The 11,616-nt window shown below is 39.0% G+C and overlaps 1 protein-coding gene across 1 annotated transcript; it reads left to right on the top strand.

Annotated features, from left to right (window-relative positions):
- Positions 1–407: 407 nt before the first annotated feature.
- LOC108602133 (probable cyclin-dependent serine/threonine-protein kinase DDB_G0292550) lies at positions 408–1,985 on the top strand. The gene is made up of 2 exons (XM_017990161.1): positions 408–1,391; positions 1,443–1,985. The coding sequence occupies exons 1-2, from the start codon at positions 499–501 to the stop codon at positions 1,867–1,869; spliced, it is 1,320 nt and encodes a 439-aa protein (XP_017845650.1). The 5' UTR covers positions 408–498; the 3' UTR covers positions 1,870–1,985.
- Positions 1,986–11,616: the final 9,631 nt, after the last annotated feature.

Genomic DNA, 11,616 nt, shown 5'->3' on the forward strand with positions numbered 1-11,616 from the left:
TAAAACTAGAAATAGAGTAGAGAATACGCTTTTAATTTTTTTATGGCTATGGCTCTCATAAAATTCCGTTCAAAGTGTAAACTGTTGTGGTAGCAAAACAAATTACTACAGAGTAGAGTAGAATTTGTAAAATCTAGTTGCCATAGCTTCACTTAAAATTATCAAATAATATTCTATTCGCTTTGCTACTTAGCCTCAATATTTAATATAGCAGCACTTTAATTATAATTGAGCCCAAATAACATTCAAACCTTTTTTAAAAAGTTAAAAGCTTCCATTGTCTTCATACTCTAAAGCAAACAAACTTTTTTAGCACATTTATTTCCTTGTCAAAATTGACTTATAAATAGTCACTTACTTAGTTAGCAACTATGCTCGCATCGAGTGTGTTTTTGTTTGAAATGTCAATGTCTCTCGTAGACTTATCCACAGCGTCTGGAAATTCGATTTCCGGACTAGAAAAAAATTTTTGTTTAAATACTAGTGAGCTTGAAGAATATGGCAGAGCGCTCCAACGAGGGCAGAGGAAACAACAATCGTGGCAACCAGGATGAGTATCGTAACTTTCATTATCGCCAGCGTGACAACAACTATCGCGAACGCCACCGTGAAGTGCCCACCGATCCGCCGTACATTGCCTTTGTTGGCAACTTGCCCAAGGGTCTAGTGCAGGGCGATGTGATGAAAATCTTCGATGACTTCGATGTGAAGAGTGTGCGGCTGATAAAGGATCGCGAAACGGATGAGTTTAAGGGCTATGGCTATGTGGAGTTTGAGACGCCGGAGCAGCTAAAGCGTGCGCTTTCAAGGAATGGGCGCATCAAGCTGGACAATCTATCAGCGCCGCTGCGCATAGATATAGCGGATCATCGACGTCAGGGCAATGCGGGAGCGGGCAGTACGCCTGGAGGAGGTGGTGGAGGAGGAACTAGCGGCGGTGGGAGTGGCGGCAATGGACATGGCGGCGGCAGCGCTTCCTCGAGCAGTGGCTACAATCAGAATCAGCGACGCAACTACAGACGCGACAACAGCGTCGGTTCGCGCAGCTTTCAGGGCAGCAACTCACGCAGGCAGAGCAACCACTCGAGCAACAACAGTTACTACGGCAACAGGCAGCACAATGACAATGGGCGTCAGAGCTATCATGGCGGTGGGCGTGGCGGCGGCGAGGGACGTCGCTCGGGTCGCGGGCGTCAGCATAACAACAGCGGCTATCACGATGGCAGCAATAGCAGCGAATTCGGCTCCATTGGCGGCAGTCAGGACACCTCGAGCTTGGGCAGTCCGCGCCAGAATGTGGACACACGCACTTCCACTTCAACCACAAGCTTTCAAAGCAGCTACAGCTATCCGCGCTACAGCAGCAGCAACAACAACAACTATAAGAACCGGTAAGTCCACTGAGCACTGCAACTGCCATTGACTTTATTTATATTTGTTAGCAACTACAACAACAATCGCGGCCAGCACTCGCATCCCAATGGCAACAATGGACTGCAGCGCCAACGCAGCATCAGCACCGATAACACTCACTATGCCAACTTTGGTCAGAATCGCACACGCGATCGACGCGGGCACTATAATCCCAACGAGCGTGGCGGCCACGCTGCTCGCAGCAGCGAACAATCGAGTCGCGTCATTGCCAGCAACTTGGATGATGAGGAGCGTCCCAAAATTGTGCTAAAGCCGCGCACCATCAACGAGCCCATCAACGCCTTGGCCGAGACCAAGCAAGCGGCCAGCATTTTCGGCAAGGCAAAGCCACGCGAGGCGCCTCCGCCGGCTATAGTCGAAGATCAACTGGAGAGCAACGATGCTCAAGCTGGCAGCAGCAGCAATCATACCATAACGGCTCAGGATGCTCCTTGATAATAAACTACACTAATTTTTTATTTTTAGCTTAATAATGCGAAAATTACTTAATCACCTATAAAATGCAAACAACAATCGAAAAGCTGCAACTACAACAAGTATAAATATATATAATAAAACTATAACAAGCGTAATACAGAACAAAAGCTTATTCAATTAAAGTTACAGTTCAGCGGCTTAATTTAAACTAGGATTAGTTGCCAAACTAATTTGATATATACTGGGCATTCAATTAAAGATATTCGCTTTAGTAATTTAAACAATCAATTAAACATACATTAAGTTAAAGTACTACTTCAAAAAGGTACAACTACAACAAATGTAAATATATATAATATAAACTATAACAAGCTTAAAATGTATTTACCTAAGTTTATTCAATTAAAGTAATAGACCGAAGCAAGCGGCTTAATTTAAACTTCGATTAGGTGCCAAACAAAAGCTTTTAAGTTTTGATATAAGTTAACCGACTATTGTATTAACTCACTCCCATAGTACAGCAATGCTAGATCGATTAGAGTTTGTAGGTGCTACTCAAGTTGAAAAAGTATCAACACTACGACTCCAAAGTTTGACGGATCGCAGGTGGTCGGTTAACACTGATAAGCACGAGCGGCGGAAAGGAAGAATATGAGTAGTAGAGACAATAAGAAGAAGCTTAAACGTGGACTGAGGGTAGTCTAAGTTAGTCTAAGTTAATCTAGTGTAGTCGAATATGCGTAGCCGACTTAATTATTATTATTATTAATACTTAATAAAGTAAGCAAAGCATACCCCATACGCTTATCATTCACGTGGTAGAAACATCACACGTGCGAGCTTCAGAAGCAACTAAAAAGAGCTCCACCGAGTCTCAGCTAGTGGCATATAGACAGCCGCAGACCTTCGCCGCCAGTCCTGCCAGACCTTGGAAGCTGCACCCACTACAGGATTAGAAGAGAATTTAATTTATATACTTGGCATTCAATATCAATTTAAGCAATCAATTAAACAATTAGTTAAAGTACTAAATGTTTTCGAGTAGCAATATCAAAACTGTATATTACTATAAAACAGTCCAATTAAAATAACTTATCATAATCAAATTTACAATACAAAATTTAATAGCAAATTGGCTATTTACGTTGTGGCTTCTGCTAATTTTTGATAGCCTTCAATTAAAATTCTTAAATTACCAAAAGCAAGGACATGTCAGAGCGGCGTAAGAAGAAGAAGAAGCAGCATATTGATTTTAACAGTAAGTACTTGCTTAAGTAGCACAATCAATTACTGTCCACAAATTACGTTACAGCTGCCTAAAAATAAGACACGCCACAGCGAGCGAAACTCGCTTGGGGCTGTGAGTTTTTCCACATGTGTGTGTGTGTGTGTGTGTCTGTGTGCGTAGTATGGAAAATAAATTGCCAAACAAATATCAACATGACAAATTGATAAATTCATGTTATTATTTTACTATGATGCCGGCTGGCTCTGGCTTATGCATTTAGTTGTTGTAGTTTGCCTTTCACACATTAACCAAATGAAAATTCAGTGTTGACGCATTTGTTTTACTCATGTGGCTGCGACAAATGAGCCAAAGACTGTGTCACAGCTGAGGCAACTATCAGTCGTGGGCAGCGGCATAATCAGAGCTAGATACAGATACAGACTGTGGCATTTGTCAAGCAGCTACAACATATGGCGCACTAACTAAAACAATTTCTCAGTCAATGCACATTTTGCCTACTGTTGGAATTTTAATGATGCGCAAAATGTTAATTTTTCAAATTTCTGTGGCAAACGCCTTGCGCTTAATGAATCAACAGCAGAGCAGAGCGAAGCTGTTGAGTTTTTTTTTGTCTTTAATTAACGTTGTTTACCTCAATTGAAGAAGCACGTTACCCTACACACTGCGTATGTCACCAATTAAGGAGCTTACAGTCAGACAGTTGGCATTACATGTGGGCTGCTGCATTATGCCGACCGACTTGGCCATATAATACCAATTAATACTGCAGACAGAGTCAGTTCCATCGACGTATTAAATTACAAGAGACGAGGTAACATTGGCGTCGCTCTATGCTCAGTTCATTTGCAGTCGCGTGTTTAATAATAATTTCTTCTGTAAATATGCCTACAAATATGTTTAAGTCATGGTCTAATTAAAATCAATTGACTTAATTGAAAGCAACACACACACACACACACACAACTGCGAGCTGCGCTGCGCTGCCTGCCACATGAAGGTAGCAATTTGATCATGCGCATAATTTATAGCCCCAGCGCCTTGTATGTGGGCGTGGCATGCGTTAGCCCTTGCCCAACATTCATACGCACATAAATCAGCATCAGTCTGTAGAAGTTTTGTTGCTGCTGCCTCTTTAAATTGGCATAAATCGTATTGTTAATTTTTCAAAATCTCGCGACAGCTTTGCGCTTGAACGACTCTTTGGCTATTTGGCTATTGGTAATTGCCTGTTGGCCCTAAACAACTGGCCATATATTATTGCAGCCTGCCACTTGAGCGCTGATATATGAGCGCTGATAAATCTTTGCTTATAAGTTTAATTTAGTCATTGTCTTTGTTTTTTGGCTGCAGTCTTGGCCTTATCGCGTCTTTCGGGGCACAAATCATAAGCCCACAAAAATGCAATTGCCAATTGGCTGCCAACTATTTCAAGTGTGGGCTGGTGCAATTTGCATCATAAATTATTTAAATTAGACATTTCCAGCTAAAGCGAATTTATGCAAAATGTTAAGCATAGTTTTGTTTATTTTTATTTTGCTGTCACCTCTAGTTTTAAAATGGCTGTAAGCACTTAGCAACGGCCATAATATTAAATGGGTTCATATACTACCCGCATCATATGTGAAAAATCTACAAACAAAACAAATTTCAATTTAGCTTAAAGATTTTGCACATAAAATTTGTAACACTCAATTAGTTTAAACGACAACGAGTCAGCAGCAACGAGTCGAGTCGAGTCGAGTCGAGTCGAGACCAACAACAATGTGAACATTTGCTTTATAAATACGAAAGTGCTTTAACAACCCTCGCAAATGCGCATAAATGCGGCGACGTATGAATTTCGTTTAATATGATTAGTATGGGCTGCTGACTTCACTCACGTATGTGAAGTTGTGAGTTGAGCTTCGTATTGGGTCATAAAAATATTTACGCTGCATACTTGCGGGCGCAGTACAGTGCAGCATAAATCAAGCTAAAGGTGCAGCAGGGGTTGCAACTATGGGGTGGGGCATAAAAATCTAAAACTGACGCATAACGAAATCAATTTAATTTCGCTAATGTAGTGCAAGTGCTTGAAGTGGCATTCAGGCTGAAAGCGATTAGTAACAAATGCTCTATTCCTGGGACAGCAGCATGCCCCTCCTGCCCCCCGCCCCCCCATTCTGTGGCAGCCACCAGGCGCTTTGTCAGCATCACTAAAACAAAATCTTCATTAATTCTGATCGATGACCATAAATCCTTTTCGGTGTTTTGCTCGCTATAGTTGACGATTAAATGTGTGTGTGTGTGTCTGTGTATGTGTGTGTTGCATTGTTGCAAGCAGCAAATGATTGAATACTCACACACACACACACACATAGCACAAAAGCTAAGCCAAGACACAGCCATTGGAAAGCTCAAAGCATTTGCAGTTGCTCATACAAATTCGACAGCTGAAAGCGTTTCCGTTTCCGTTTTCTTGTCTTTGTTTGCCCACATTTCTCGTTTGGCTACGCTCTTTACTTTGGCCCACTGCTTCTTCTTCTTCTACTTCTTCTTGCTTACACGCTTTTTTACCCTTCGTTATGCTTTTTGCTCAACTGTCCAACTTTCCAGCTATGCAGCAATGCTCGCGTTTATTTGTTGCTCGTAATTTATTTACTGTCCACATCGGTTCAAGCCACGTAGCTAAAGCTGCTACACACACACACATACACACAGTTGCAGCTTGTTAGTTAAATAGTGCCCAGAAGCTGCCAACTCTTGCTACTACTGCTGGCTGCTCTTCTAGTTGTTGCCAGTGAGTGATAAATTAATCGCTACATCAGTTTTTAATTCCGTGTTCTTGACAATTTATCTTTGCCCATGCGTTGGCGTGTGCCGAATCTATACTCATACCCTTGAATACATTTCCATGTTCCTTTAGTTTCCAACAGCACATTGGAACAAAGTGTATTTATAGTTTAAATTGTAATCTCTAAGAGCGAACACGTTTCAAGCTGTGAATACTACAAAATTAATTAAAAATAAGCTAACAATATTTATAAAGTAAAGGCAATAATTCTAGTCATTGCTAAATAAATCAATAAAATAAAAAAAGAATAAATAAAATAAATAAATTTAGTCTAGTCCAGCGAAAATTTGAGTTTATAATAAATATTTGCAATAAACGCAAATATTCTAAACCAAAATATCTTTCAAATTAGCGCAAGTTTTAAAGATTTCTTTACGCATTTTTAATCTTAATCAATATTAAATATGTGGATATAGCCATCAAAATTAAATATTTTAGGTGCTTATGTTGGGCTGGCAGCTTCTTAAGACTATGAATTTTTAGTCTACGATTCACTAGTATAAAATTGTAAAAAATATAAAATTGACAATTAAAATTTTTTCAAATTTATATGCATAAAATTATTTTTATTAAATATATTTAATTTAAATCTGTTTCCAAGTCGAATGTGTACCCAAATTTCCACAGTGTGAGCTGATAGTCGTAACGACTTCGTTTGTGTGCCTGGCCTGATGCTGATACTGATGCTCTGGCCCTTGGCCTCCACCACAGCTTCGGAGCACCGCGGCAATGTTTAAAATGATGTATGGCAAAAATTTTGACAAATGTACAAAAATGAGTCATGAGTTCGTCGTGCAAACAAAACGCGTTTAGTTGTTCTTGTTGCTATGCTCACTATTTGCTGTTGACTTTTTCATGTACTTGCAGCATTGTCGACAACTCAGTTGTTGTTGCTGCTGTTGCTGTTGTTGTTGCTGCTGTTGTTGCTGCTTTTATTATCCATAACACAAACAAGCGCTGAAGCTGTCGCTGTCGCTGGAGTCATTTGCCTTGCTGCTTACACATGTTTTGCGTTCACTGCTCATGAGTAACTGCAAAAAGTGCTCAGCAGGGGGGCGGAGCAGGCGCCACACACACACACACACATTTATCATTTATGATTTACCTTGGCAGGCAAGCTAATAAGTTAACATAAGTTTAAGATACTTTAACATACGCGATGGTTCTTATTAAAATTATAAATTGACTGTCAAAGTAGATCAGACCCCAGCAAACATTTATATGATGATATAGTTACTAATAAAATAAACATATCTTAATGGATATTTAAAAGTAGAAAATTCAGTGAATTTACAAGTAGAAAAATCTATTCAATTATTAGAAATATATCAGACAGAGTATATACTCGTATCACAAGTATGTATCAGTATTTGTTATCTTTCGATTAATCTCTCCCTTTCCTTTCCTTTCTTGGGTTTATTTGAATATAAATAAAAATTATAATTATTGAAATATCAAAGTTTTATTTTAATAACCTTGTAGGATCAGGAGCGTTTCCTGCCTAGCATGAGATTATTTAGAGGATGAGGCGGTGAGCTTACGAGATTATCCAAATTACGTGATCGATTTAATTGAGTTCTCTTTCAGTACTAAAGGGTATGACAATGATAAAGGCAAGTACAGCTTGCAGTGTTTGAAGCGCAAATGCATTAGATAATATAACAGTTGTTGTTAGGGTGACACAATAATCTTCAAAATTCTTAAAATTATAAAAAGTCAAATTGATACAAAGGGTTGGCCCAACAAACCTCAACATTTTTTTCTTTCTGATCATTTACAATCTGTTTTATAACAATATCTTAAGTTTATAAATAATGCTAACAAAAATAACATAAATAGCAATTTTCCAGTTTTCAATTACCAAATGCTGCTTGTTGAGTTTACCTATTGGGGCAATGGAGTAAAATCTAATCTTGGCAGTCTTCTTATTGTTAAACTATTGCCTAATAATGTGTGGATAATTTAAATCCATTTTAATGTTTTTATTGGCTACATAATAAGAAGCATTGACAAAGCTTTAGGTAATTAAAAAACTGAATTGTATATTAGAGTTGTAGTAAATGAACAGAAAATTTTATTTGCTCTGCTCTCATCTCGTTTTAATAATTTAAAAAGAAATGGTTTATAGACAAAGTAAATATCGCTAAAGTAACATTTGTGTCTTATATATGCATCAATTGAATTGATACTAGGATGAAGTAAATATTATTTATTGTCGTTTTTGATTTATCAACTTGGTGCTCTAAAAATATTTTCTAAGAAAAAAAAAATTTTATAAACAGGAAAACTAATTTTTTTTAATTCTAATTTTAAATGGCAATTTTATGCAAACAAAATGAGTGCTCAATAGGGAAAAACAATCAAAACTTCTGGCCAAAGTTTCTATATAGTCAAAACTCATTCCAATGCATGGCAATTCTTTATAACTTACAATTTTTTCAGAAATATTTCATATTCACTCTTTTCATCGATGCTCCGATGGTTTGCTCATAAGCAAAGACAGTGGCCAAACAGTCACAAATCATTCAACAGCAGCAAATAAACAAACAGGCAGAGACAGAGAATTTAAACTCATTTAACAAAAACATAATGAGCGCGGCTCCTAAAGAGGGAACAGGAGTTTAACAACGGCGCAGGTCTGGACTCCGGAGCGGGACAAGGCTCCACCCTAAGCATAACGGCTGCTTGTCGCTCATGATGTTGATGATGATGATGATGTCACCTTATAGAGATACACACACACACACACACACTAACACATAGGGGCATAGTAAACACGACCATAAAAACCATTAACATCTGGTGTGATTAACTCTTAAAGCGGCGAGTCAAGTTCGCTCTCTAAGCAGCGGCCGCCCCAGCCATTGCGATTGCCGTTGCAGCTGTGCCCCCGCCCCCCACACACTACAGCCTACTCCCACACTACGCCACTGACAAAAGGGGGGAAGCTCATTCACACGGCAGCCAGTGCATCAAAATGTGAAGCGTAGCGGAGTTGGAGTCAAAGTCGCGTCGTCAGTTTCTTTGTCGCCAGAGTCGCTTTTGGAAATTTATGAGTTTCGCTTGAAAAGTATTTTATTGCGTTTATAATTGTGTGAGTGTGTGTGTGTGTGTGTGAGTGCCGCATGGGAAATGAATGGACAGCTCTCTGTAAATGCTGCACATAAACTCTTTAACACTTTGCCTCTCATTGCAATTAAAAAAAAAAACACACACACGCACACATGTGTAGCTGGAAAATCTACTTATTGGTGAAAAGTGTTCGGCATAGGCGACATTGTAACTGTATCTGCTGTATACATTAGACGGATCGCCCCTCTTTGCTCCACTTTTGGGGGCACCGCATCATTTGTTTGCGTAACTTTATTAGACTCTTGAATTGCGTGTTTAGTTTCTGAACAATTTATGGGAAGCAGAGAAATGAGGCCGAGCCGAGTGCCGAGAGCCATGTGTGGCAGCTAGAAAACCAATACGAGAGGCTGTCAGGCTGATGAGCTGAACAAGTGCGAGCTGCTTACTTGAGGTTTAGCACTCAGTGTTTCTACTTAAGCCTGCTGCTGGGTCCAGCCAGCCAGCCAGACGTCTGACCTCAAAGCCAACTCATCGTAGCTCTCTCACTCTGTCTTAGCTTGCAGCACTTTGTTCAACGCGCTTGATTAATAACCAAAGTAAAATTGAAAAATTTTTACAAAATACACAAAAATTAAAACGTACAAATTGCAAGTTATTTGTTTGCCGCTCTCGCTCGCTCTGGGTGGGTGGGGCTACCACCTTTCCATCAAGTCAAGTCAAGTTTTGGGGCGTAGCCCAAGTCAAGCAAGAGCTGCTGTTGAAAAAAATTCATTTTCCACGTAATTACGCAGCTGTGATTAGTAAAATTAAACTTTTCTTTTGCATTTCCTGGAGTTTTGCCTTTTGCTTCTTGGCGCTGGCTGCAAAAAATGGCGGCAGCTCTCGCGAGTTTTTCTCTTTTTTTTCATTTGGCGCTACGTTTTTCATGAGAAAAACTAGAAAAACGCAGGAAAACGCGTAACGTCCAATTACAAGGATTGATTGTGTATGAAAATGTTTGGGAAAAAGTTTTCAACGCTAAAGTTTGCTAACATTTTTTTTCTATTCTCAATGCATAAGGTGTCTAATTTTTCATGGCAGACAAAGATTGACGTTGGGCCAACGCTCGAGCACAATCAAATATTTTTAAAGCAAATATATTTTTGAGCATTGTGTGTGCTGCAGACACTTTTAACACTTGAATAAATAGAAAGCGAGAGAGAGAGCGAGAGCGAGCGATTTTATAATGCCACAAAATCCAAACTAATTACTCAAGCCGGTCTGGCAACGGTCGCGGACGCTCGCATCATTTCACTTGATATCCTGTCACAGGATACGTGGGCAGGCCTACGCCTTACTCGCCAGTCAGCCAGACAACATCATCATCCCATCCTCAGCAGCATCCGCAGCATTGTTGACAAAAATAAATGTTTTGAAAATAATTTCATGTTATTCTTTTTACACTCAGCCGCGCTCAGCTCAGCGTTGAAAATGTCTTTGGCGCGTGTGACAAAAATTAATATTAATTTGCTGTGTCAATGCATCCGTCATACTCGCCAGTTGGAAAGGACAGCAGCAGTTGCAGCAGTGGTTACTTTTTAAAAAAGGGAACTCATTATCAATGCCGAAAACACTTGAAAATGCCAAAAGGGGTGTTGAAAATATTTACAGTGCTCTCTATCTCTTTCTCTTGTTAGTTTTATAAAATATGCGCAGTTTCCCATCATATTTCGGTTTGACTTTTGTTGAATTTTTAATGCAGGTGCCTCTCTCTGTGGATCGTCTGTGCTCCCGGGGAGTTGGTCACACGCCCGACACACGTTTGGTTGAAATCTATGCGCAGTTCCCGCTTTTCCATTTCCCATTCTCATTGTCACAATTTACGGTTTGCTTTCGCTCATCAACACGTGCTCGAGCTGATTGAGAGAGAGAGAGAGAGAGAGAGAGAGAGAGCGACGAGCTGCTTAATTTCAAGCGACACGCGTCTGCTGCATCGAGAAGGTGTCGCCTCCCCTGGGGTTGCCTGTTTACATACATTTGTTGTTAGTAGTGTAATTTAATTAATGCCTAAATATGCAGTTAAGCAAACGCTTATGCGCCGTTTGTTTAAACAGCGTGTGAAAAACTAAACTGTGCCTAGTTGAGCTCTAATGCGATTAAATAAATACATACGCTTAAATACATACATATATAAAATTAAATACGATTAAATAGTTTATGTCTTTATGTTCAAATCGCTGAATAAGACATGCGTTCATTTAAAAAGTGTTAATAGTTTTTAATATGAAATTGGTTTCTATTGCAATTATCATCGATATATATTAAATTTTCATTTTCTCTGAATGTTTATGTTCTATCATGGAGATTGATTTAAATACTTTGAGTGTCAATATTAGAACTTTATTTTAATTCATAATAATAACTTAAAAATGTATTTATTTTTATTTGTAATATTTATGTATTCAAATAGCTTTATGGACAAGGTTTTAGATTCATCGCGTAAATAAGAGTCTCAGCAGCTGTTTACTGCTTGAGGACAAAAACTTAATTCTTATTAATTAATTAATTTCTACTATAAATCAATTTAATGTGAACTAATTAATGCAAATGCAAATTGTAAGGAATAAAGTAT

The sequence above is a fragment of the Drosophila busckii genome, chromosome 3R, assembly GCF_011750605.1.
Source record: "Drosophila busckii strain San Diego stock center, stock number 13000-0081.31 chromosome 3R, ASM1175060v1, whole genome shotgun sequence".
Lineage (NCBI taxonomy): Eukaryota > Metazoa > Arthropoda > Insecta > Diptera > Drosophilidae > Drosophila > Drosophila busckii.

Coding starts and splice junctions, on each gene's coding strand:
- LOC108602133 (XM_017990161.1), top strand. CDS start 499: ATGGCAGAGCGCTCCAACGAGGGCAGAGGAAACAACAATCGTGGCAAC. Junction 1,392..1,442: donor AACAACAACTATAAGAACCG/GTAAGTCCACTG, acceptor TATATTTGTTAG/CAACTACAACAACAATCGCG.